The 27,164-nt window shown below is 42.5% G+C and overlaps 3 protein-coding genes across 4 annotated transcripts in view; 1 reads left to right on the plus strand and 2 right to left on the minus strand.

Annotated features, from left to right (window-relative positions):
* SULT6B1 (sulfotransferase family 6B member 1) lies at positions 1-8,370 on the minus strand. Its single transcript, XM_056357521.1, is given in 8 exon segments — positions 1-501; positions 1,345-1,501; positions 1,791-1,885; positions 2,546-2,672; positions 3,664-3,753; positions 4,001-4,113; positions 7,460-7,573; positions 7,576-8,370. Coding segments are annotated over 8 exon segments (1,005 nt in total). The 5' UTR covers positions 7,754-8,370; the 3' UTR covers positions 1-370.
* LOC130157675 (translation initiation factor IF-2-like) lies at positions 8,034-11,129 on the plus strand. Its single transcript, XM_056357563.1, has 5 exons — positions 8,034-8,066; positions 8,345-9,060; positions 10,376-10,420; positions 10,686-10,769; positions 10,888-11,129. Exons 1-4 carry the CDS (start codon positions 8,034-8,036, stop codon positions 10,702-10,704), a joined length of 813 nt encoding a protein of 270 aa, XP_056213538.1. The 3' UTR covers positions 10,705-10,769; positions 10,888-11,129.
* Positions 10,245-27,164, minus strand: part of CEBPZ (CCAAT enhancer binding protein zeta) — a 17,128-nt gene continuing 208 nt past the window's right edge. The window contains exons 2-16 of one of the 2 annotated variants that reach the window (XM_056357507.1): positions 25,501-27,011; positions 24,211-24,442; positions 23,483-23,654; positions 22,785-22,873; positions 22,227-22,280; positions 21,428-21,530; positions 20,262-20,330; positions 18,422-18,488; positions 16,882-16,982; positions 15,409-15,469; positions 14,163-14,371; positions 13,116-13,199; positions 12,570-12,631; positions 12,404-12,485; positions 10,245-10,988 (exon numbers count right to left, since the gene is read on the minus strand). In XM_056357507.1, the coding sequence (XP_056213482.1) occupies positions 10,849-10,988; positions 12,404-12,485; positions 12,570-12,631; positions 13,116-13,199; positions 14,163-14,371; positions 15,409-15,469; positions 16,882-16,982; positions 18,422-18,488; positions 20,262-20,330; positions 21,428-21,530; positions 22,227-22,280; positions 22,785-22,873; positions 23,483-23,654; positions 24,211-24,442; positions 25,501-27,011 (3,036 nt within the window). In that variant the 3' untranslated portion in view covers positions 10,245-10,848. The remainder of the gene's footprint in view (positions 10,989-12,403; positions 12,486-12,569; positions 12,632-13,115; positions 13,200-14,162; positions 14,372-15,408; positions 15,470-16,881; positions 16,983-18,421; positions 18,489-20,261; positions 20,331-21,427; positions 21,531-22,226; positions 22,281-22,784; positions 22,874-23,482; positions 23,655-24,210; positions 24,443-25,500; positions 27,012-27,164) is intronic. The other variant, XM_056357508.1, reaches the window with a different exon arrangement.

The raw sequence follows: 27,164 nt of genomic DNA on the forward strand, positions 1-27,164 counted from the left end.
AACATGACACTTCAGGATAGTTTTAAAAAGTCTCTTGGAAAAGCACTTCCAATATACTGAATATATTTCCAGTGATTTCAGCAGGTTTAAATACTGCATGTATTTTCCACTCAGGATTCTACCAGGTAACAAATCACAGCTAAAACTCAGTGTTAAAACCAAGTGAGGGCAAAGAGCTACAGGTCATTTAAGAGAATCCAGTGAAGTCGATGATACTAACTGCATGAGCAAGGATTCCTTCTGTAAGTTAAGCCAGCAGCAACAGGTTTGCAAATTGCATGGATTTTCAAAATTTTTAAATCAGATATTGCCCTGCCTTTTGTTTTATTTCATAAAAGTGCACAAATGAGTTTTTTTCTGTAAAGGAGGTTCAGGTCTTGCAGTACACATCATATTTTAATTTTTCTCCCAGCTTAGTTCCCTCTAAGCATACTTTGAATTTGGCATCCATTTCCTGGTTCTGAGCTTCAGTGAAAAGATTTTTCCAGTCTCCAACAACACCTGATACCTAAAGAGAAGTTAAATATTACTCTTGACTGTAAGGACCAAGGAGTATGATTTAAAACAAAAAACTACTTTGTCTCTATTATGATCATATTTCAGGATAATCCTTTTTTTTCCTCTTTTTTCCTGCAAGAAAAAAATCTCTGACCCAAGAATACACTCTTATGTGTGCTTTATGTTTGGTGTCCTCAACAGAATGTGAACATAGGAAGCTACTGGTCTGCCTTCATAGCTTCGCCATGTGCCTTGTACAGCTGCAGAAGACTACAACGTGGCTTTTAACTGCAAGAGCTTTGTGCACTGCAACCACACACTGCCCCAAACTGCAGTCCACCTTTAATCTACGTTTTGGAGAGCCCAGAGTCTGAGGTTGTCTGAGTCTACAGCTCTAGCTTGGCCCCTGGCTAGAAGACACAGTTCAATCTGTGTCGTGTCTGGATTCCAAGCACTGACGAGATTCTTAAGCTATTACAAGGGTTACTTAGAAAACTCAAGAAGAAAAGCCTGTGGAGGCACTCTGTAGACCTAGCGCTAGGCTAGCCCCAGTACTCACAGAAGCCAAAATAAAATTATTCCTTGTTTTAAATGGTGCTTACTGCATAGCACGACTGAAGGGTGTACTACTTGTAGTGCACTTCTGCTAATATTATACAGGGCTTTACTGGATGGCATTTGCCCTTGGGATGAAATCAAGTGAAGCATCCTGAAGCACAATGTTTCTTAAACAACTCCCAACCTTGAAAACCATACATAAAGATTAAGCATCTACTGATCCAAATTCCTGTCTGCCAAGACACAGTGCTACCATTCACCACCCTGGCAAAATACAAACAAATTTACCTTTGCGGAAAAGAATTGAGCCAACAGCACCATGAGTCTCCTGAGCCTTATCCTTCACTGCCTGGAAAGTGGCCCTGTCCGCAATGGACTGGATCTCTTCCGCCGTTGGGGAGAATCCAAAGAATTCAGCTATCTGCTTTACACTGCCAGTCAGGTTCTGAAAGCAATACAGTGAAAGGGAGACAGGCAATACGCTTCCTCTAAAAAAAGACACCCACTTGGGATGTGCATTGGCATCATATATATTAACCATATATATCTTCCTCCACAGTATGTTTTCTGCATTACACTGGAGTTCAGGTTTTGTACAGCCAGACTCAACCTGTCGCTAAAATCAACTTGATTTTGCTCTTTCAGAGACCTGTGCCTTTTCCTGTTAATTTCAGCAGATTTCAAGGAATGGGCTCAGATGTGTTTTGCCTGTCAGTATTCAGCATCTGCTTTACCTCTTTCAGGTCTTCATACATTATGACCATAGTATTCTCATCCTCAATGTGTTTGTTCCAGGTGACTGCATGATCAAAATAGGATCCCCAGCCAACTGTAAAGGAGAGAAAAAAGCATCAGTGTGACCTTCTTTTCTTACTGGGCTATTCTTTCTCCCCAGTTGAAAAATTGCCTTCTGTTGCCTATCAGTACATCAGTGCAAGCAAATGGAACAGCCTGTCCCTTCTGTGGTACCGTACTCCACAACAGCATGGCAGAGGCTTCCTCTGGACTTTTGTAGGTAAGTGGTTTCCACACAGAAACACGAGTCTCACTATGTGCTTCCCCTCTCTTACTATATTGTCATATAAACATCTCTTAAAAGCCAAAGCCAGACATCAGTCTATGCCTAAAATTCGAGTTGCTAATGAGGTGTTTTGCCTCATGTTCAGAAACAGTAAAGACAACAAACTGTCATTTCATTAACACTTTGGATCCACAGCACTTCCTCCATTGCAGAATGTTGACCCAATGCCTTTGTCCAGCTGCCATGCAACTTCCTCACCCTTGCTTGGAAGTGCAGAATACCCAGAAGCAAAGCATCTTTTGGATGTTCTCCCCGCTCTGGCATTCAGCTGCCTCCTTTTATCATGACGTATGCCGATCAGTAAACTAATCATGACACAGCTGTTTTCCCACTGGCCCCATTTTTTTGTTTTTAGGTATATTTTTTTTCTGTTGCTTCTTCAGCTACACTCAGTAACTACAACAATACCTTTCCCATTCATGAACTCTAAGAAGAACTCATCCCAGGAGCTGTAACTGGGGACACTTGGCACATTGTTGTGGAAATGGAAAAATGAAACAGCTGTATCTTTAGGGTTTCGAAACAACACTAGTATCTGGAGTGGGAGAAAGAGATCAACAACTTTAGATCATTTACTTCCCCTGGCAACCAAAATGAGAGCATAACCAAACATTCTGCAATCAATAACATACTCAGGGCTATAAAATATTTTATTAATTAAGGCATGGTGAACAAACTTATAATAAAGACTTTGTTACCACTTCTAAAATTTGCTTGTGTCATGAAAGAATTGCAGAAAGAAGCAACTGGAAAAACAGTAATACTGTCATTGAATACGATCCCATAACTATCTAAGACCTGGGAAATTGTAAGGAACCGTTTGCCAACGCCCTGCTAGGAAAAGCTCAGTTCAATTCTCCTTCAGGAAACCACAGCTGTTACAATTATGTCCCATTTTTCAAAGCATGGCAATAATGTTCTTGAAATCCTAAGAGACTGTAATCCTCAGAGAAGTGTAAACACTTCTGAAAACGTTATACACATTTGGTTTTTTTATACGTTATACTTTTTCCTGTCATACAGGAAAAATTACCAATGAAACATGGAAAAAATCCATCTCTCTTAACCAATTATTTCCTTCATCTGTGGTACATCTCACAAGTTCTCTGTATCCACCATTGTTCAGTAAATTAGTATCAGAAATATTAAAGTTTTAACCATGTGACTCTTTGCAAGGAGACAGCCAATGTCCCAGAGACACAGCTGCCACATTCATTCCCACCACGTTCGTGCATAGGAAGGAGTAGCATAAAACAGGAAAGCGCGACACTCCAGCCATTTCTGAGCACTGCAACAGCCTCTAGATCTGTTCTTGTTTATGTCAACTACAGCACCCCTAAGGCTACTGTAAATTGTAGGGGGTGTTAAGCCAGCCCAGGCATCACGAGACTCCCACCATCTCCAAGCTGCTTTCCACCAGTGCCACCTGCCTGAGTGCAAGAAAAGGATGTAGCTCCAAAATTACTCTTGTATGCTGGTACTGTTTGAAAGATGAGGCTCGTTCTTCAAAACAGAAAAAAGCCCACCTTGGCTTTGTTCTTGAAAATAGACTTGGGGAGGCAATCATAATTCAGATGTGTTGCCAAAATCCTTGGGGACGGAATCTGCTTCATCCTCTTTAGAAATAAACAGAACCATAAGTGAGAACAAGTTTATCATATGAGTGCAGCAATGATTTGTGAGAGTTGCCTGTGTGAAACAGCCCCTAATCAAAAGGCATTAGGCAACAAAGATTATCTTTTTTCCCCTCTCAGGAGAGATATTTTTACTTGCTGCATGACTTCATTTTAATAACTTGTGTGAGGGGGTGTAGGACAGAGAAAGCAACAGACTTTAATGGTTCAATAGTTTCTTTTCACTAACCTGATATTTATCTGGATCTCCACATTCAATAAATGGTAGTTCTGTGCTTACAGGTTTACTCTGGATAGTTGTAAATATCAAATCACTTAAAATCTGGATAAGCCAGTTCACACCTGCACCAAGAAGCGCAGAGAACAAAATAAAGCATATCAGAAGTTTGTGCGCAAGATCTCAAAGCCTTCTCATTACATGCCTTAATTCAGCATAATAGACAGTCATCAAATGACAAATAACGCTAAAGTTCTCAGTTATAAACACAATAATGTTTCCCGTTAATGAGATCTTCAACAGCTTCTTAACTGTGACCTTCTTGGCTCACTTATAACTGGTACATGGAAAGCACTGGGGGCAGAACTGACTCAACAATGCACTAAACACCTTTTTAATATATTCATAAACCAGGCAGTGACAGACAATAAAGGGAGCTTCCCTGTCTTTTACAGAGGAACACCTGGGAAGGTTCTGGATGGAAGAAGAAAGGACCAAGCAAGGAGGCTTGCTCTTTCTGTGGAGGAAAGCATTTGCCTCTCTAGTCCCCTGGGGCCAGGACGAAGTGGAGTAACCTATTCAATGTCACTGCCAGGGCTTGTCCTCAGTAGTGCCTGTTGCTGTCTCCATAAAGCGCATGCCAGAACAAGCGCTAGAAGAGGTGCTACCCACTTGACACCTACATCCCCGCCCCCCCCTCACTTTCTGGAATGGATCTTGCAGCAAAGCCTCCCCAATACCACATCCCGTTCCAGTGTGAGCCTGTGGCCAGCTCCTGGAGCTGCGCCGTGGTGCCAGCTTCCCCAAGGTTTTTAGGAATCATATTTGCTCTACTGATGCTCTGCTGATTGCCGGCAGGATGTGGGGATGCGCTTGGAAAGCTTCCCACCGGGCCCACGGAGATGGAGCTGTGGAGCTGTCACCACCTCCTGCATGCTGCGAGTCCCCTGTGAACACAGCTGCCAGAGGTACTAACAAGGAATACACAATGCAAACAGCTTTAACATCATGCTTTCAGTGGAAAGTTACTCCCAAAAAGGAATAACTTCCACCCTACGTTACATAAAGTGCTTCGGGATGCTTGGATGGAAGCAGCTGATACATTTATACAGTAATGTGTATACAGTCAGTACACAACACAAAATGTCTTAAAACACATATATTACATGTATACACCAACCAATATCATATTTATATATGACATGGTATGTGTACCATTCATATCATGCTCCCATTTATGTACAGATCAGAGCCAAAAGCATTAAGAATTTCCAAATCCACGTCCTCATCTGCCCAGTATTAACTCCATGTGCACAAATACAAATTTTATTTTTACAAAAAGCTACAACTGACAAACCTAAAATTCCTAGCCTCCAAATCCCCAACTGGCTTCTCAATCGTGCAACCCATCCCTGGGAAGTACTGCATCCTGGAGCTCCATTGTCCTCCTCAATAGTTCTCTGCATCAGTTTTCCTCTCTACTGCACACATCTGAATGGGGGGAAAACCTTTTATATAGTGAGAATTCACTGTAACTTAACCTTCATAATACCTAGTAAGTAAAAGGAATGAAGCTTTTGAACAGCCATAACGTGAGTCCTTCATCATGCATGCTCAGAACCATCTAAACCTGCCAAATGCCAAAGAGTTTGAGCCCTGCAAGGAAAACACCTGAGAAGCTGGCAGAGGAAACCAGACACCAGGCTCCCTGAGCTCAAGAGGGAAAGAGAGCTGCAGAGAGATTTTTCTTACTGCCTGGTGACATTATGGCTTGGTGGGTCCGAGTGTCACATCAAGCAGCAAAAGGGAGCCCAGCAATTTCTGGTTTCAAACTGGGGCAGCTAATCTTTCCTTCTCACTCTTCATCCTTCTCTCACGCCTTTTTTCCCCCTACTTTGCAAGCCATAGGGAATTAGGACAAGAATCTATTTAGCACCGTTTAAGAGTGTAAAAGCAAACATCCAAATGGGAGAAAATTCCAATTCACCTGCAGACTGTGACTACCATGCACTGCAGAAACACAGCATTTTCTCTCCCTCCTGCTATCCCATTTCTTCCACGCAAGCTCCTGTACATGCTTTTCCACCAGTGCCTGCCAGTAACAGGGTACTGCATTCCCCAGCAAACCACAGGGAGCTGTGATACTCCCCCTCCTAGTGAACAACTGGCAGTGGTCTTTGCCAAGATTTCCCCCTCCTGACCTACCACAAACTGCCTGGTATTAAGTGTGAGCTCTCTTTCTTTATCTACTGATCCCTCTCCCTGAGCAGGAGAGATTCACTGAGTTACTAAACCTCAGAGGCTATCAGCGTCGTGACTCCATGTCTGAACTCTTCCAAACTCCGTGAGAAATCAAAACCAGTACCAAGTTATAACAACGACCTTTTAAGTCTTTATAAGGTCCAGCAGAACTCTAATCCCAAACCCAACGGAATTATGAGCTCCTTAAGATGCACATTTTGCATTTTGTGCCAGCTCCCTCCCTTTGTATTTGCTTTCTCTTGGTGCAATGTTCTGTCCCACAGCTGATATAGATTCACCCTAAACATTACAGGCATACTTCTTAAGCCCCTAAATACACCACAGTTTCTTTCCTGGTCAGAACTCACCGATCAGTGGGAATTCTATGTGCCTAATGAGACCTTGGCCAAGGACTCTCCGGTTAAAGAGCAACTTGACCACATCTGCTACCACGCTAGTGCAATGAAATCCTTCCCTGGGCCCGTATTTTCTCCAGCAACCCTAAGCTTCTGCTTCTTGGGTCTCACAGAAGAAACATATGCTTGTATAAGATTTCCTAGATTAGCAAAACCCACCTCTTCCTTGTAAGCAATCATGTCACACTTGATATTTAATAAAACTGATCAAAATCAACTAGTTGGTTCGTTAGTGTTTTTTTCACTGCTCCTGTTGCATCTTTCATCCTTTCCGCAGACTTCTAATTAGAAGATTTAGACTTCCAGTATGTCTTAGTCAATACCATTTTGCAGTCACAAAACAAAAAACTATGATGATATTGAATAATGCCAAGAAGCAGCTAAAAATTTTGCAAGTAAAGATGCTGTGCTCTGTCATTTTCTACTCATTAAAAAGTTTAATGCATAACTTTATTGCTGTTCTACACTACACTATGCTACATTACTAACACACTTCTCAGAATACAGTTTATCACACTGGCATAGTTGTCTTGTCACACCGATACATAAAAGACTATATGCTGTATTCTCACTTCTTCAGCCAAAAAAGTTTTGAACACTAAAACTTCCTTTCAGAAACATAAACCATGTTAAAAAGCAGTGCAACTGACTGCTTGAATAAGACAAAGCAGGACAAAAACCTGCTGCCTCTGGTTGTAGTAGAAATGCCCAGTGTCCTCACACAATGTACAACCACAAACAGTTGGTTTTCCTTCTTATTGTGTCAGCTAATTAGTTATTGTAGACTACAGCAACAAATTTATAATGTATTCACCGCATTTGGGGTAGGACACCAGCACCATATCATCTCTTCTGGCTTCCAGGTTCTCCAGAGCTTGGAACGTTTCCACGCTGCACACTGTGGCAGGATACGGGGTCCCTCAATAGAGAACCGCAGCTCCTTCAAGGTGAGCCCTTCAGACTTTGCCAGCGCTTTATTTATCTCATCAGCAAAGTTGTTTTTATCCTCAGCCATGTTTACCACCTTTGGGGTATGAAACTGTTGGTCTAATGCAGCAAGTGCCTTTAAACAGACATTTTCAAGGGGTGGAGTCAAAATCCTTGGCATTACTTTTGCCCTCCCTCAAATCTGATACGTTTCTTTCTCTTCTCCTTTCCCACCTTTCTAGAAATGGAAGAGGGGTTGATCCTGTCCACTTACAATCTACAGAGCAGGAATTATTTTAGTCAGACATCGCACTGAGAGCAAGTAATACTTGCAAGCTTAGCCACCAGACAAAACGGAATTGGAAAGTGAATCACCCTGTATGAATAAGCAGCAAAATTATATCTGATCTTAAATAACATTAATAGGGAAAAAAGCATCTCATAAAGACAAGGAATTCCCTATGGGGAAAAATCCCAAGAGGTTTTATTTGGCAGTAATCAATCCTATATTTTAAGTTAAAAGAAACAGTGAGCGAATAATAGAAAACAATTAAATCATCAAAACTAAACCAGGAAGAATGCTACTGAGAGCAAAGATACAGCCATTTTAGGTTCTAAGCGCGCTTCTGTGGGAGCTAGTTTGCACTGAAGCCCTTTTTCACAGTAAAAAGGCAATTAAATACTGAGATCCTGCATGGCACAGGTTTTTTTCAACATCTCGATCATAGAACCAGGACCCCTTTACAATGGCCATGCACCTTAATGTATCTAGCTGCCTTTCCGCCTAGCAGGGCACGGACCGGTGCTGGCTCCCGGGAGCAGGGCGGCTCTCCCAGCGGCTGCAGCAGCGGAAAGCGGCGCCGAGGCGCAGGCCTGTCCCTCACCCCAGGGGCACCCGCTCGAGGCCCTCACCGTGGGGCAGCCAGCCCCGGCCCGGCCCCCGAGCTGCGCTGGGCACACACCCCGCCAGCCCACAGCTGCAGCGGCCAGGCGAGGCCAGCGGGCCCCCGGGCACCAAGGAAATGCGGTAGCCAGTCGGGCCCGCGCCAGCAGCCCGCGGGGCCCGCCAAGGGCGAGCGGCGGCGGCCGGGGACCGCCGCCTGCACCCTGCGCCATCACCGTGCTGAGGGGCGGCCCCGCCAGGGCCTGTCCGGGCCGCAGCGGGGCTGAGGCGCGCCTTCTCTCGGCTACCCCCACAGCCCCGGGCCGTCCGCCTGCCACCGGGCAGCACCGCCGCCAGGACGGCCGGCGCCGGGTCGGCCATTACGAGGCCGAGGGAAGGCGCGGCGGCGAGGGGAGCGGCGGGGAGCGGAGCGCGCCAACGGCGGGGCCGGGCGCACGGCGCATGCGCAGCCGCTGCCGGCGGTGCGGGCGGGGTGCAGGCCGCGGCGGCCATGGCGCGGCGCCTGCTGCGGGGGCTGCTGCTGCTGGAGGCGGCGGGGCTGCTGGGCGCCCTCCTGCTCTACCGCGCCATGGAGCGCAGCCAAGGTGCCGCGGGGCGGGGGCGCTCCTCCGGGCGGGCGCGGGCTCTCCCGGAGAAGCTGCCGTGTGAGGTCGGCGGTGGGGGCTGTGGGTGTCGGCGCGCTCGGTGGCACCTGAAGGACAGCTGTTAAGAGAAGCAGCTGCTGGTTTAGTTTTACAAAACCAAAACGGGGGTGGGGGGGGGTGGAATTTTGAACAGCGCCACCAGGAACAGCGCTGAGTCTTGCGTGTGCTCATAGTAACGGCAGCGGCTCCAATAGGGCCTTCAGCCGGAGCGGGGCGCAGCGAGGCGGGCAGGGCCCGTCAGCCCCGGCCGTGTGGCGCTCGGCCCCGCAGCGTGCCCAGGCAGCCCGCCTGGCGTGGGGCAGCCGGCAGCAGCTTCCAGCTGATGTGCCTCCAGGCGCCCCCCTCTCTCCGACCGTGGGCTCGGTGCCCGGGTGACACACAAACAAGCCCAGCGCCAGCTTGTTACCGGGTTTGCCCCGCACAGCCCCGGCAGCGGCTGCTGTGCCTGCGAGGCCACCAGCCCGCCCCTTCCAGCAGTAGCGCGGTCCTCACACACAGTTCAACCAGAACTTCACCTATGCTACACCAGTTGCATTTGTTGACCTTACGCAATCTTTTTTTGCGTTCTTATTAAAAAAATACGTAACAAAAACGTGGAGTGTAGATGCATCGCTATCTTGGTAACTTGGTGCAGGGTGTTAATCGTTTCTCATTTCTACCCCTTTTCAGTCCTAGGTCCTAGTTCTTATGTGCCTGTGCAGAAAATTTTCTTGACCTGTAGTTCAGTAAGGTGCAGCGGGCTCATCTAACAGCTGTGTCCTCAGACAGAGGCTTTTACAGCTTTCTTTGTGCTAGTACTAGCATTGATAAGATCCTTCTGTGAGCTGCTGTAAATCATTAAAAGAGCATAAAGCTATCATTACGTGATTTTCTACTGGGTTGCCAAAGCAGCCCCCAGGACGATTCAGCAAACACCTAAAGCTGTGTAAGGAAACAAAGTAGTTTTCCCAGTTTTCATTTGCATGTCAGTCTATGAGAGACATTCAGCTTGCTGTGAATCTGTAGCTCGTATTTGGTTATCACAATGGTGAGGAAGCTCAGAAAACACTGTGATGATGGTAGGGCTGCACATATGAGTAACCTGAATAGAGCCTGTGATACAATTTTTAAACAGTAAATTCAGATCATGTTATTTAGTTATTTAATGGTAGCTGTAACTAAGGAGCTCAGACAAGTAATCTAGTTAGAAAAATAGTGCATTTAGTTATTCATCTTAAAATATGTTGGGTAAAGTAACTGTGATTTATCTTCTCAGATTTCAGATACACAATGCAGAAGAGGTTTCCATCAATTCTGGAAGGTAGGTTTGTAGTTGTTGACTTCAGGAGGATGGTTGACGCTTCTGTTGCATCTTATGCATAAAACAGATTTTATTATTGCTTAAAACTTACCCCAGGAAACACTGCAGAAGTGTTTATTGTTATGCATGAGTGTGGCTGGAGTGTCAGACTGTTGGATAGAGTCCTCAGAACTGGGGGACTACGCATCCAACAAAACCGGCCACAAAGCGGCTCACCTTCAGACACGCCCAAGTTAGAGCTAACACGGAATTTCCTATTTTTCAGTGTATTACAAATCCAATGAGTGGTCTGGAATTCACGGCATAAGAGAGAATGACCAAATGACATGGTTAAGCAGCAAGAACTGAAGTAAGAAAGATGTGTGACTAATTAAAAATTATTTTTTAAGAATAATTACTGTAAAAATGTCCACATTAAAACGTCCAGTTCATCTTTTTGATTTCTTGCCTTTGTACTTGTTTTTCAGCGCTCTGTGCCTGAACTGTTTCTTCTTTTTGATGATGCTTTTCACATCCCTATTGTGAAGCCACTTGTCACGCTCTATTTCCCACTGGATCTGTTTGACATCTGTAGGAGGAAAGGTGAGAAATGAGGAGCTGATGGGATACCTCTGACCACGATGTGGAATACAGACGAATATGTAGAAGTTTGAACTTGGTTACTGTATTTATAAATGTTAATAAAGTGCAAGCTGCTGATATTTTTTGACACCAGAGGAAAGTTTTGGTTTTCTCATTTCACAAAACATACCCTACCATCTCAGAATCTCAGAGTTTAACACTGCTCTTCCCATTGCTTTGTATTTTACTAATGCTAGACACAGTTGTGTTAGGAGTACACAGTGTTTGAGCGCTGTTAACATTTTCCAGGTGACACCAGCAAGACTTGCAAAAGCTCTACAAAGGACTGATTATTCGGTCAGTGCTATCCTGGTTTCTGCTGGGTGGCAGTTAATTTTCTTTTCAGTAGCTGGTGCAGTGCTGTGTTTTGGATTTAGTATGAAAATACTGTTGGTAACACACTGATGTTTTTAGTTGTTGCTGAGTAATGTTTATAATAAGTCAAAGACTTCTCAGTTTTAGTCCCCACCAGTGAGCAGGCTGGGGGGCACAAGAAGCTGGGAGGGGACACAGCCAGGACAGCTGACCCGAACTGGCCAGAGGGATATTCTGTACCATATGACATAACGCTGAGTATACAGACTGGGGGGGGAGTTGGTCTGGAGCTGGCAGTCACTGCTCATGGACTGGCTGGGCATCAGTTAGTGAGTGGATGGTGAGCAACTGTATTGTGCATCACTTGGGGTTTTTTTCCCCCACCTTGGATTTTATTCCTCTCCCCCTCTCTCTCCTTTTCATTACAATTATTATTATCGTTTTAATTTATTTCAATTATTAAGTTGTTCTTCCGTCAACCCATGAGTTTTACTTTTCTCCCCAGTTCTGCTCCCCATCCCACGGTGGGGGCTGGAGCAAGCGAGCAACTGCGTGGTACTTAGTTACCAGCTGGGGTCAAACCATGACAAATGTATACACATTTAATTCATTAGAATTATTTCTGGGAAACTACTTTTGCTTCACCAATACTGCAAGGAAATACCCTGGTAGGTAGATAGACAGTCATGCCTTATGCCTTCCCTTGCCAAGAATCCAGGACAGTCTTTTATCAGAGCAAAATCACACCAACACTTGACAACAGCATACTGCCTGTCCTTATTCACGGTGTGAAAGGGGCACATGATAGCTTCTTCCTCTTTCCTGAAGCCTTGTTCACTCCAGTAGTCACAGTTAATATTGAGCAGCTCTCATAATTGAATAAAACTAAAGTCATGTCTTGCTGACATTGAGCTACTGTTGCTACCGTGTGGTTTCTGACCATGTGTATGTATCAGTTAAAGAAGGTACATCTTTTTAAGTACAGACTCTGAAGAGAAAGAAGTAAACCAGTATTACAACTGTCAGCTATTTGCAGCATGTACTTACTTGCATTATCTCTGTTGGCCATGGCGTTCATTCCAATATTGTCAAACTTGGACCCAGCATTTTCATCCAGCAGATAGCCAAACTTTAAAGAGAGAATTTTTAGTATTTTATTACAAAGACAGGTAAAATGCTTCATCACCTTTTGCTAGGCACGGATCAAACTCACCTCTTCTGCAGATGCTAGTATATTGGCATCTGGGAGTTTTCTCTTCTTTCCTCGACTAGATCCTTCAAATAAAAAGTATTATTCTTAAGAGACAGAATTTCAAGTTCACAAAGGCATTAAAACAGTGGGTTTAATTTATTTTTTTTTATTTAATGAAACCATCTAAAATAGCTGTGGTAAGAAATTTTTATTCTCCACCTGCCCGAAAAAAAAAAAAAAAGAAGAAAGGTTCCCAACCAAGAACTAAACAGCACAAATCTGTGCATCAGGTGTTAGTTTTAGGTGCACAGACTGTTGGCACAATGCCATCCTTCCTTCAAAAGTTCCTCCTTCGATTCGTACTCCTTCAACAGCAGATTGTCACTCTGAATCAGGCAACGCTGGTTGGAGGACAACCCCCTTTTCATTTATGGTTTACTCAAATCCAAACCGAGATCCAAAAGTATAGATAATCTACTGTACTAAACTCCTCTGATTCCAAAGTTTTTCAGACTCTGTATTTGTGTCAAGCCTTCTCAAACAGAAATCATGGCAGTGGTTCCTTACCTTCAAGCGATCCCACAAAATGCATATCGTTCTTCCTCTTGCTCTTTTTGCTGACAGACTTCAATTGCTTGTCATTGTTCAGGTCTGATGGGGGGGGGGGCGGGGGAAGATACATCAGCCTCCCATTCTCACACCATGTACATGTGTTCAAAGCACAGCAGAGTAACATTCCTTTTTAGGTATATGTGTCATAATGGTCCGAGTCTTTACAAAAGTTTGAAACACAGCGCACGCAACCCAATTAACAATTGGTCAGTGGTGTGCCATTATTTATGCTTTTTTTCCATAACACCAAAAGGATTGAAATATGATACTAAGATAAATACAATATGAAGGCTAAAAGCAAGTGTTATGTAAACCTTGTACGTCTGCTTGGTAAGTTTGGTGAAATAATAATCTCATGAAAAATTCATGTGTTAACAGCTGTATGAATAGTTTACCTCCTCTACCTGTAACCTTTAGCTGAAACACTCCATTAATCTGTGCTTTTCCAGCCACATAAACTGTATACCACGTAAACTGCTTTTCAGCTAAAAAGATAATAAAACTGCGCAGGTGCAATGATCGGTTATTATTACAGTGGTAATAAAAATGTGGGGGTTTAGCTGTATTACAGGAGTAAGCTTTTACTTATGAGACAGCAGTTTAAATAAATGTTACCTCATCTAAAGAAAAAAAAATAATCAACATTAACTAGGTCTAAAAAAATGAAAAAATTACCAAGTACCAGATTCTTATTTTTCTCTTTTAGATTTTTTAATGTTTCTGCCTATTCTAGCCAGTTTTCAGAATGAAAGAAACATGTCTTGTTTGCAAGTTTTTATACCCAGATACCTAATTCCCACTTTCACCTAAGAGGCTGTGCCATGAAATATTTCTCTCAAGACTTCATTGTCCGGAGAAGGACTTCTTGTCACTTCTTTACTGAAAAGCCAAAACTTCCACCTAGGTAACTAAATCTGGATTTATATATATATGTAATTACTTATTAGGTGATTTGTTTTTAATGCTTTTCTTCTCATTTATCAATAATAACCAGTACTTTACCCAGGCTATTACCATCATCAGACACATCCAGAAATACACCTCCTTCTTCATCCATATCATCTCCAAAGTCTTCCTCCATACTTCCTAAGGAGACTTCCTCATCGTCCAGATCACTGAATTCATCTTCATCACCAGAATCCTCCCAGTCAGCACTGGATTCCTCACTTCTTTGGCCTTTCTTACCACCTTTGGTTTTCTTTTTTATATTACTAAAAAAAAAAACCAAAAAGTAGCAAGCCTAGCACTTCATCTGGCAAAACACTTTCCAGCTAGGTAACATCTATCTACTGACACTGTTAGAAAAGTTCAACATTAGTGCAAACTACTGTCAATGTAGGCTAAGACCTGAGAAGCATGTATTATGCACGCAGATATGTTTTCAACATCAGCATATGGAACTATATTCTTATAGTAAGTCAAGCATTCTAAGAAGTTCTGGAGAAAAGCCTATTGTGAAATTAACAGAAATGTCAGCTTCAGTAGTTTATCTCCTATATGCCTTTGCTCCTTTTCAGAAAGTCTTTTCTGTAAAACACACAAACTGCTGGTATCCCTAGCAACTCTACTAAATGAAGAAATAAGATGACTTTTAAAAAAAAAAATTATGAAAGGAAACATGGTTCTTCATGTACTAGATGGTTATTTGGGTTTTGTCTCCTCTGGTATTTTTCACTCACACCGGTCTGGATCACAAAAATCTAGGTTTCACTAGAAGTTAAAGCTTCAATTCTCTTTTCACCTCAAGTAAAAAACACTTCTGTGCTGATTCGAAAGCTGTATTACAGATACATTTAAGTAAAAAATAGGCTACTTAATCATTCACGGCCGGACTCAATGATCTTAAAGGTCTTTTCCAACCTAAATGATTCTATGATTAATGAAACTGCTAACTTCCCGAGAACTGAGCTCTGTGACTCTGGATTCCACAAAGTTTATTTACTGTGTTAGGTCCAGTTACAACCACTCCTTACAGCAGCAGTACCATTATGCCTCATTCTGCTTGCTTTTGTACTTGGTAATTCTCAAACTGAAACCTGAGACAATGAAAACAAGATCTTACCTTGCTTACTGGGTTGCTGCATTTTATAAATAAAATACTACATGGGATTACCCAGGGTTCAACTGCTATTACCTTTTTTGCAAGGTGATATTCCGAGTCTTTTTGAAAAAGAATATCCGATTTTGTGGAGTAAAACTCTATGCAGGTATTAAATCAAGAGATGAGAGAACCAATTTCCAGTCTTACCCAGCAAAATCAAGGTCATCCTGGTTGACATTAATGGCATTATCTGCAGCTTCAAATTCATCTAGGGGAAAAAAAATATTTATTACTACAAAGTCAAACAAAGAAATATGAAATAATTACAAAATATATTGGTTTTAGGTGTCATTTTCCTGAACAGTTTATATGATCTGCATCAGTTACAAAGGGCGCTGGTACAAAAGGGTTCACACTCCTAGAAAAATACTGCACAAAATAGTTACCCACAGCTAACTGGACTTTTTCTGAAAAAACATTTTCCTTTGAAAAAATAATAAAAGTCATATATTATCCAGGATGTAATTTCTGGCTAGAACCAGATGACATGGGAAGCAGACAAGCACAAATGGACACGCAATTGCCCAGTGATTCAAGCTTAGTTGGCAGATGGGATGCTCCAAGTCAGATAGAACAAAGATCCAATTAAGATACCCCAAGCAAGTGTCCTGCCAGCTAGCCTGTATGTTAATTTTCAGATTAGACAGAAAAGCAAGCAGAACTAGAGGATGAAAGCTCCTATCACCAGACTCACTTAGGAACAAACTGCTATATAAAATAGAAGACAAAAACAAAACTGAAAAATTACACCTGTTTCAAAGAGTAAAGATTAACATTAGAGGGTCCTTAATTTAAGCTTCTGAATTATGAAGCAAATCCCAAGAGACAGTCAGCTTATTAGTGATACTAATAAAAAACAACCACCACAATTAGTAATGGATTCTTGTCCTAACAAAGACCATACTAATTGAGATACTAAGGAAGAATCCTGCTACAGGAGTTCAGAATTCTCTAAACATATTGTATAAAGCAGTTACAGAGAGCTAACTGGGTATTTTTTTTTTTTCCAAATACATGTATTACTGTACAATCAAAATATGATATCATAAAATAATGGGCATTTTATGGTACACTAACAGATCTAGATTCTGTAACAAATCAAACACTATTTCCAAAGCAAAGTAGATGCTATAGGAAGTGCTAAGAATACTGCAGAAGTTTGCCAAGGATCTAAGGGAACTAATAACCTCTTGAAAGATGCTAGGAACAACAATGAGAGAAACTGTCAGATTAAAAAAGGCCAAGCAGTAAAGGAAGAATAGAAGCAGATGTTACATGCTGTTAAAAAAAGTTACTTTTATCTCTCAGACTACATTAGGGAAAAACAAAAAGACATGAGCTCCCACTCGTCAGCTTATGCTCAAAATCAGTTTCCACCCACGTGAACAAGCCAACTACTGGAGTCGTGAGCAGAAGACCTCTTTTACAGGATGGCCATCCAGCTGGCTTACGTGATGGACACTATGACATAGAAGGGGAATTTGAAAGCCAGTTTTCTTCCACTTCCATATTCCTTTATCTGGCTCTTTTCCACAATATAAACTATAAAAAAAATAAACTAATAATTTGCAAAAGCAGGAAATATTGGAAGAGTTACTGCAAGGAAAAACAAAACCTCACCCAATGCTCTTTCAAATTCATCATCATCTACGTCTTCCACACTCTCTTCATCATCCTGACGCCTTTGTTTCTCTCTCTTCTTATCAAACTTTGAATAAAATCTGAAATAACATATTGATCTCAGACACAAAATTACAAGTGATGATCTTTATGACAAGGTTTTAAATAAAAAAAAAAACAACCTTGCAGATTGTTTAACATGTATGTTACCAGTTTAAAATTTTAAGTAATGGTTTCAAACACATCTCAAATCAGAGATTTAGATTTACTTTGGTTTTCAAAGAGTAAGCCATGTACTGTAAGATTTAAAACAAATTTCACAACCAGAAGTGCCAGAAATTATTCTGAACATAGTGAATTTATAAAAGGGCACAGGAAAGATGTGAAAATCTGCCTTATACTGATAAGGAAGAAAGGATCAAGTTCAACCTGAATCTAATTGGGAGGAAAATAAAATATATGCAACAGACTCATCCGTTAAGTTCTGTTAAACATGTCCTCCCCAGCCCTCTTCTTTTGTGTGCTTAGTTTTACCTTCCGTCAGCTATTTTAAACCATTTTCTCTCCTTCACTTCATATTAAAGAACCACCAAACACAGAAGGCAATTTTGATCATATATAAGAGCAAACGAGTGCGGCACTTCATATGGAAGACTTTCAATGTGTAATCTCAGTGTCAGTCATCTTTAATTTAACAATACCATTAACTTTTCAGACAGGGGCATGACTTTAAGCTGCTTTTCTTCAATCTCAAAATGAATACCACTGTTTTATTTATTTATATTACAATCCTCGATATTATAATATCAATTAATTAAAAATAGTAAAACTCCATTAACCTGATACTTCAAAAATTTTAAAAGCCCCTACAGCAATGAATTCATTAAACAAAAACAAAAAAAAACCCCACAAAGTTAATTACACAAAATAAATGAAGTTAATTCAAACACTAATTCCTAAGGAGACCCTCACATATAACTAGTATTTTGATCTAGTAAGAACAAATCTTTGCTAAATATCACTCCAATTTTAGTGTTGCAGTTGCATTTTTATATCATGATCTGAAAGCCAACTAAACAGAAAGAACTATGAATACAAAAAAAATAAATACACAGAAAACTAGCTCCTCTGACTTTTTTTGCTTTGTTCCATTCTAATAAACTTTGATGCTAGTAATGTAAACAAGGTATATTCCAGGTTTTTATAAATACACTTCTAATGCATAAGAATTACCACATTCACCATTACCCATTGTATAAGGCTTCTTTATTACAATGTCAAGTTACTTAATCTTAGGCTATAAGCACTGATTTCATAAGTGATATAAGCCTTTGTTCGTAAGTGATATTCTTTCCCAAGGACTTCTGAAAAATACTGAAATTACGTTCTAAGGAAAGTACTGTCCTCAGAAGTCACTCAAATTAATCACATTTTGAAAACACCTGGAATGCCAGAGAATAGTTACGGAATGTAACTGGTTTTGATAGCTTTGCTTCTAAAAAACAACCCTTTAAATGGAATGCTCATAAGCATTTCATACCTGTGAAAAAACACTTCATTCACTGGGATTTTGCTTTCATCTTTGGCTCGGAATTCTTTACTGTTGACTGCAAAAACAAAGGACAAACTGATTTCATCTCCAGTTGAAATGATTGTTACTCTTTTAAAAAGTTAAACAGCATGCACAGATAAAATTACACAGGTACGCAGTGTCATTCATTAAATAAAGTGGAGCTCATCTCGCAAACTATTAAAAGTAACAGTTCTCAGTGTACATACTGATACTTAGGAGCAGACCCTATGGAAAAACATAGGGGGCACAGCCCTAACCAGGTTTTAATCTATGTATAAGCGAGGAGGTTTTGCAATCACCTAAAGCAGGAATGCATTCTAAAAAAAAGTAAAACAAAAAAAGTAGGAAATAAGATAAACTAGCTGTCATACACTAAAACACTGGAAACACTTCTGCCCAGCACTGCGGGCAGTAGAAATGCTCATTAGCAGCTGCAAGGCAGGACTGTACACCTGCTAGGTATGCTGAGCATCACCCTGCCACCACTTCTGAGGAACTGAAGCAAAATAGGATGCTGCAAGAGCAGATCGACTAGGGTATTGATCAGGTTCCCTGTGGAAAAGATTTTTACCCTCCTACATTCCCCTTTCCTCCCTCATCTCAGAAGTAAACCAAAGGAGAAAAAGGGTGACTCAACCACTTCCTTGGGCAGCCTGTTCCAAAACCTGACATCCAGCCCCCTGCCCGGCTCTGGACACGCTCCAGCCCCTCAGCGTCCCCCCTGCAGTGAGGGGCCTGAAACACCCCAGGGTGCGAGATGTGGCCCCACCAGTGCTGAGGGCCCTTCCCCGCCGGGCAGTTCCCAGCCCCTGCCCCAGCCTGCAGCTGCGAGGGGCTGGTGTGACCCTCGGGCAGGGCCCGGCACTGAGCCCTGTGGAACCTCACCCCATCGGCCCGGCCTGCCCAGACCCCCCTGCAGAGCCTCCTGCCCCCCAGCAGGTCAGCGCTCCCCCAGCCTGGGGGCAGCTGGGAACTGGCTGAGGGTGCGCTCGATCCCCTCATTCAGTTCATTGATATTAAACAGAACTGGCCCCAGCACTGGGCCCTGGAGAACCACTGGTGACCATCCTCCAGCGCGATGTAACTCCATTCCCCACCACTCCCTGGGCTCGGCGGCCAGGCAGCTTTTAACCCAATGTAAAGCCCGGAAGCTCCCCCTTCCTTACTTCCCTGAGAATCAAAAACCCTATCATTTTGTGATCACTATGCCCAGGACGGCCTCCAACCATCACACCACCACACACAAGTCCTTCTCTGTTCAGTTAAAAAGGTCCAGCAGGGCACCTTCCCTGGCTGGCTCGCTGAGCAGCTGTGTCAGGAAGTTCTCTCCTACACACTCTGAGAACCTCCTACACTGTTTATACATTTCTCAATGGGATGGCTAAACGTAAGGTATGACCTTCATCATGCACTGGCTAAGAAAAAGGAATTACTACAATAAAAAATAATTGGCATTTAGGGAGGGAAAACAGAGAAAAGAAAGGTCTTAAAGATTTGGCGTGTAGCCAAGTGCTGCAGTAGAAGACAAGTTTTCCTACTCAAGAGACTAACAGTTGAGGTAACCCGCTTTATGTCATTTGTTCTTAAAACGATTCAATGGATCCAAAGTTTCAGCTGTGGAGATTCCATGCACACTTACAAGATGAGACCTGATCCTGACCATCAGGCAGCACCACCGCATTCCTGAGGGACAGAACTTTCTTTTACTGCTAACAGAAATAGCGTAGACAACACAGATGACACGTCTACCACAACCAGCCAAGAATCTTTAATTCATCGTAATCTTACTGAAAAGGGGCTAGCTTACCTGCAAGATTCTGTGTATCTTTCATAAACTGTTTCTTCTTCGGCTGCATGACCACACTGCTGGTGTTTTCTGCAGCAGAACATAAATCAGAAACAAATCATTTTATTACTGCTGATACAGAAGAGTGAGGAGTCGCTGATACACCAGATGGTTTTGCTGCCATCCGTAACCTCAAAAGACTGGAGAAATGGGCTGACAGGGCCCTTGTGCAGTTCAATAAGGGGAAGTGCCAAGCCCTCCACCTGGGGAGGAACAACCCTATGCACCAGTATATGCTGGGGCTGCCCAGCTGGAAAGCAGCTGGAAAGCAACTGGTGGACACAGAGTTGGCCATGAGCCAGCAATGTGACCCTGCGGCAAAAAAGGCTGACAGTATCCTTGGCTGCACAAGGAGGAGTGTTGCCAGCTGGTGGAGAGAGGTGATCCTTCTCCTCTACTCAGCACTTGTGAGACCACACCCAGAGCGCTGTGTCCAGGTCTGGGCTCCCCAGCACTAGGCAACCATGGGCACACTTGAGAGAGCCCAGCAAAGGACCACTAAGATGATGGAGTGGTGCATCTCTTCTGTGAGGAAAGGTACGATTGTTCAGCTTGGAGAAGAGGAGGCTCGGGGGGATCCCATCAATGTCTATAAATACCTGAAGGGAGGGTATAAAGAAGACAGAGCCAGGCGCTTTCCAGTGGTGCCCATGACAGGTCAAGAGGTGATGGGCACACACTGAAACACAGGAGGCTTCGTCTGAACATCAGGTAACACTTTTTCACTGTGACGGCAAACACTGGCACAGGTTGCCCCAAAAGGCAGTGGAGTCTCCATTCTTGGAGACACTCAAAAGCCATCTGGACAGCCTGCTCCAGGTGGTCCTGCTTGAGCAGATGACCTTCCAAATCAGCCATTCTGTAGTCTTTACATTCCCCTATCACTTTGCTTATTCCTGCTAGGTTAACAATTTCTGCGCTGCAGGTATGAGAGGCAGCAGCATGTGACTGTCAGCTGGTTCTGAGACGCTGCTCTTGCAGCCCTGAAGACAGATCCCACTCCTTGCACCACATGCACCCCAAATATCTGACAAGCACAAAGGGTTACTAGGCAATCTGAGAGAAAGAGAGTTTGGTCTCCATCACTAATCAAGAGCATATGCTAGTACGTCCAGGGAAGTTCATACCTTTGCCTTTATGGAGTTTGGGATTCCTGTACACAAAGCGATCCAAGAATCTCATTAACGTGAAATCCTGCAAAGGGTCACCAGAGTACTGAATGTGATTTCCCTGAAAGAACAAGAAAGCCAAAAATCATTAAGGTCTGGATTTTAGAAAGACAGTAACTATAAAACACAGAGAACTAAGTAAACACAGTCCAAGACCATTAAACCACACTTTAAAAAGACAAAGACTTGGGGATACTTCATCACATGAGCCTGACCAGTTAAGACACTCCTGTACAGGTTCTTATTTTTGCAAGCTCATTATTTTCTTAATGAAAAACCCCTTTGTTCACTTTGTTTCAGTGATGAAGTGCCTTGCAATGTAGTATGCCAATAACAGTTAATACTCAGCACTATTTGGATACCATATATTCAAATGAAAAATAAGTATTTTATTTATTTGTGTAGGTTTGAGTATTTTTGGCGTAACACAACAGTTAACAAAGAATTTGTTTCAACACCTGGGTTCCCCACATAAATACCCCATCTTAAACAAAAAGACAGACCAAAACTAAAAAAAAGCATTAGGAATCATGTAATACCCACCTTTCTACCAAGTTAATTACTTCTGTGAGTAGTCTCCTTTACATAAAACACTTCAATTCCATGAAAAGTTTTGGATTTGAGTGTATGTTACAGTGCTGCAGAGTTGCTAGTGATCTCCAGGGTGCAAGATGGCTTTATAATATATTTTTCAAATGGCAAAAACAGCTAACATAAAAATCAAACTTCAAAGCTACAGACTAGTAAAAGCACTTACTTCTAGAATTGTTTTTGCAAATAGGGCCACAGATGGATGAAAATGTTCAGAAAGCTGAAAAACATGAACCACTTATTTATTTCTGCTTTAAAAATAAATGCAATCATTACTCATGTTGACTTAACAGACTCCTCACAACACCACTTTGTCATATGAGCACTCTGTAACACACAGACACATGCAGCAGCGCAACACTGATGTGCCCTGCCCTTGAACAACTTCAAGTTCTAATTTTTCATTTGCATTAACTAAATACATTCTCACTTACAATTCTGTTTAATTCAACACTGAAAAGCTTTAGTGGTACATACCTAAGATCCAAAAGTCAAGAAAGATTATTACTGTCCAAATCTCCACTTACAAATTCCTATTCCCTACTCTGCAGCATCAGCGGGTTTTTCTATGCAACACATACAAGCTTAACGCTGAACAATGCCAGCTTTAACCTTCCTGTTGTTACCCAGGTAGCTACCCCATGAATAACCACGTTAATTTTCTTCTCTCAATACGAGGGTCACACTACGAAACACAGTCATCGGCAGCGTAAGAACGCCTTACCTTCTTCAGTTCCCAAAGGCTTGTACTTTCGGCGCCGCAGTATAAAGGACTTCGGTGCATAGGATCATACAAAGCTCCACTCTTCCTGCCTGACGGGCAGAGGAGATGAAAACTTAAATTTCCTCAGTCAATTTTATGAGAACATTACTTTCATTTCACATGACAGTAATGCTGCCCACCATGCTTAGCTGCACAGGCCAAAGATTCATCCAGTAGCAAGGAAGGATTATATTCAGCACCCCTTCCCCAGTGTATGATCAGGTGCACAGGTGAGTCTCTGTGTGCTTCCAAGGAAGCTCCTGAAAACCCCTGCTCCATTCCAAAAGATCTTCAGGAAAGAGTGAAACTTGAAGCAGGTTCAAATGTTCTAGCAAGTTTCACAAGCGAAGAGCAGTTACACATCCTAACCTTGGCTACATTGCTTTGAAGGTGTCTGAATATGGAAGCAAAAATTTCCCAAGCCAGTTTTTTGCTTCGGCACAAATGCAGTAAACTGCATGAAGTGAGACACTAGCAGCTTCATACAGACTCTTCATTGCTGCTGAGCTAACAGATAATTACTCTGACGGACTGCTTTGAATCAAACTTGAATTTGAAAAGCTAAAATAATGTTTTAATCAATTAATTTTACAAGTCTTGATCGTGTCCCTGTTACAGAATGTTACAAGTTAAATGAATTATAATTTCTTCTAATTTACCTCCCATATTCAGATGATGCACCCATGAGGCTGTTGAATTTGAATTGTTTGTTTTAGCAGAATCTTCTGTTGTACTCCTCTCTTCACCTGCTACTTTGTCTGCATCCATAAATTTTTCCTCATCCTCTTCAGCCTCTTTTTGATCCTTAAAGCACTCTTCATCATCCGACTCCTAAACCACAACAAATGTTAACAAACAGCTTTTCCTTTCCAGTTTTATTCTGATTTATTAGAAAAATAGTTCTTAAGGTGCTACTTGCAAAAATATAAACAAATGATGGCCAATGTTTAAGCAATGGATTGTTGGCCTTGATACAGGACTTAAAATTGAACTTTGCAGCTTATATCACAAAAGTGTAATGGTGTCTCCCCAGAAAGGAAAAAAACAAACCCAGTCCTGCCTAGCTATACTTCAGAGACTGCAGACAGAACCACCAAACAGGCCATGCTTTGACAAAGCTTCTGGGTGAAAAATGTTCACCTGCTTACTTATACAGCATTTAGCAAAATAATCTTCTCTCCACGAATGAAGTCCATAGGCCCCACTAGAACGCTTAAAACGCCTTCATCTGTGCAGATTTTTAATGTAGTTATAATTGCTCAAGTGCTTCCTCCAGTAGCAGAATACACTAGCAAGCTCTCAGGTTACTAACAAACAGGTTAGGGAAAGGTGTTTATGAAAACAGCTCTTATTGAAAAAACAATGAGAGAAAGAAATCATCTTATACCACATGATCCTGTAACTGGACCCTTAACTCTGGTTTTGCTTTCAGAAGCTCAGACAGAAGGTACAGGGTTCCACAAATGAAGGGTGGCATTTGTCCACAAGTGACTTGAAGTAACCTCTTCACAAAGGCCTTCACACGCCGTGACACTACATCTGCCTTCAGAGATTTATAGACAAGATTAAGAAACATGGATGGCTTTGAGCACGTTGCTAAAGCAGGATCTAGAAGTTTTCTGTAGAACACACAGGAGAAAACATTGACGATTGTTATAATGCATGTAGGATAATAACTGCTATTAACAACAATCATCTACATTTTTCAGAGTGCCATCTAAAAGGTCAGTAACAGCTTGTTCCCCACCCCTCAAAACCATTACCATCAACCCTGAACTGTCATCAGCCCTGTAATATTTCTAGATATATATGAGACATTGAAGATTAAAAAAACCTCCTACCAGAAAACAAAAAAAACCCAAACTGTTAATATAAGGAAACTGAGTTCAGCTGAAACCTGCTTCAAAAATTGAGCTATTCAAAGAAATTAATCTAATCTATACAGATGTGCAAAAAAATAGAAAGAAAATGGTTAGCAATTGGCATGCTTCACAATCAGACCAGATATATGTATTGGCAACTTCATTTTCTACTCCACATATTTCCCAGGCTGCCAGGCACTGTAAAGCCCTTAAATACATTGCACATTCTGTGGTAACCTGAGCTCCCTCCTTAAAAAAAAATCAACAGCTTCCCTTTGGTCAACAAAACAGAAGCCTGTAAGGATCCTACAAAAAGTCCCAACAATCAGCTAGGACAAAAAAAAGAGACATTTTGATAACACAAGGCTTTCCAACTACACAAATTAAGTCATCTAAAGAATGTGTAAACATAATATTCCCCCTCTCCCCTGTACGAAAGAAGAAAAAAAAGGAAACAAGATTTTAGTCTATCATGTGACTAAACCAGAGTAATCCAAAAAGGGATTTCAGAAATAGTTCTATCAGTTTCAAGTAACATCTGGAATTAAAACATGCCACCAGAAAGCAGTGCGAAGGATGAAATGCATGTGTTGTGTTCTCAGGACCCATCACTACCAACTTGTTTCATCCCCACGTTAAGTCAAAGAAATGGCATGCATTTTCTTCCAGCTCATACAAAACATCAAAAACTTTTAGCCAATGAGACCAAATACACAAGATTTTAAAAGCAAAATAAGTATTTCTGCAACTTTAAATTAGTGGTGACTACCTGATAAAATTAAATTTATATTACAAAATGGAATCCTATCACTTACTTGTACAGCGCTGCATAGTACCTATCCGATACAGTTTGCTGAGAGTCCATCACTTGAAACAGTAACATCAGGGCCTGGACACTGGTACTGAAGTTCACAAGATGCAGAACTTTAAACAACGTGTCCATTTGTTCTTTCACTTTGTCATCACCAGTCTCAGCATAAGGGTAAGCTCTGTTGACCCCGCAAAGAAGAGCGCTGAGCATTTTGGATTCCACGTCTTTTTTCTTAATGCAGTTCCGAAAAAAGCAGAAGTACAAAGTTATCAGCTTGCTAGCCAATGCACTTTCTTCATGACTGAGGACTATCTGATTTAGAAAGCAAATGGCATAATATTGAGTTTTCACATTAATGTTTGACCGATACAAAAGCCTTTCCACCTCACTGCACACTACTCCCTTCATGTTTGGATGCTTGTGAAGTAACGTCTCTAAAAGATAAGAGGCTTTGGTGGCAATTTTATTCTGAGGGTCCCCCAGTTTATTTACCAGCTGAACAAGCAGAACTTTCTCCTGCTCAGGCTTGTTACAGAGAAGCTCATGCGCAACTGCCAGCGCTCGGGATTTTGTTGCTGTCAGACAATCGTGGCTCAGTGTTTCCAATGCCTGCACAAACTCTGCCACCTGCAGTTTCAGCTGATGTTCAAAGTACCACAGTACCAATCGCTTGTCTCTTGAATCCCTGTTGCCACTCGACATCTTCTCTATGTTGTTAAACGGTCGCTGCGAGAAAGACCATAATTTTCGAGTGTCTGGTAAGAGATCTGTAATGAGAAGCTCCTTGAAAGTATCCAAAGCCATAAGGCTCTGATGCCTGCTGCCCTTTTTCTTTATGAGGTTTACCAAGTTCTCAACAAAGTGCAGACTGTGGACAGCACTGTCCTGAATGAGAAGGGTCATCGCTGCCATCCTGTCAGCCAAGGTACCCGATGACACAACAGTTTTCATCCATGCCGAAGAGGCCCCCTTCTGATAATCCGTCTTATTCTTATACAGGTCTGTCTCCTGTTGGTACAGCTTTTGGGCCAAGGCCTTATACTTGGACACAAGCATCTGATTTTGTGGCTCTGAAGAGAACTCGTTGGTGTATTCTAGATCATACCATTTGCCCCCTGGTTTGATTAGTATCACTTGCCTAATAGAAAATTCAAAATCTTCTTCCAGATTCTCTTTTTTTGCTGCAAGGTGCTGGTCCGGATCACTGCCACCTTGCTTCTTCTTGCTGCCTTTCACGACGCTTGCCTTTTCCTTGACTTGTTTCCCTTTTTTCCCGTCCAATGAAGGAGGGTTTGTTTCTTTCTTGCCTTTCTCTTTCTTTGGGGTCTTCTCTTTCTCCTTGCTGCTGCTGTCGTCCTCCTCCACCACCAAGCAACTTTCCGCATACTTGCCGAGCCCCAGGGAGCTGACGAACGCCTCCAGCTCCCCTTCCTTCAAGTCGTCGATCGCGTCCTTCTTGCCGCCGTCCACCATCTCCTCCGCCTCATCCACGGCGCACAGCATCACGTAGTCTTGCTGCGGGCGGCAGAGCACGGCCGTTACAGGCGGACCTGGCCCGAGGCCACAAGCTCCCCGAGCCGCTCCCAAAGACCCCCCGCCGCTCCCCGCTGGCCCGGCCCGGGCTCGGCTCAGCCCGGCCCGGGGCGGGGGGGGCCGCCGCCACGTGCT

The sequence above is a fragment of the Falco biarmicus genome, chromosome 12 (genome assembly GCF_023638135.1).
Source record: "Falco biarmicus isolate bFalBia1 chromosome 12, bFalBia1.pri, whole genome shotgun sequence".
In the NCBI taxonomy this organism is placed as follows: Eukaryota; Metazoa; Chordata; class Aves; order Falconiformes; family Falconidae; genus Falco; species Falco biarmicus.

Excerpts from the sequence above, each read along its gene's own strand:
- LOC130157675 (XM_056357563.1), top strand. The coding sequence starts at position 8,034 with ATGGGGAAAAATCCCAAGAGGTTTTATTTGGCA. Across the intron at positions 8,067-8,344 it reads CCAAGAGGTTTTATTTGGCA|CTGCCTTTCCGCCTAGCAGG; the intron begins GTAATCAATCCT and ends TAATGTATCTAG. Across the intron at positions 9,061-10,375 it reads CGCCATGGAGCGCAGCCAAG|ATTTCAGATACACAATGCAG; the intron begins GTGCCGCGGGGC and ends TTATCTTCTCAG.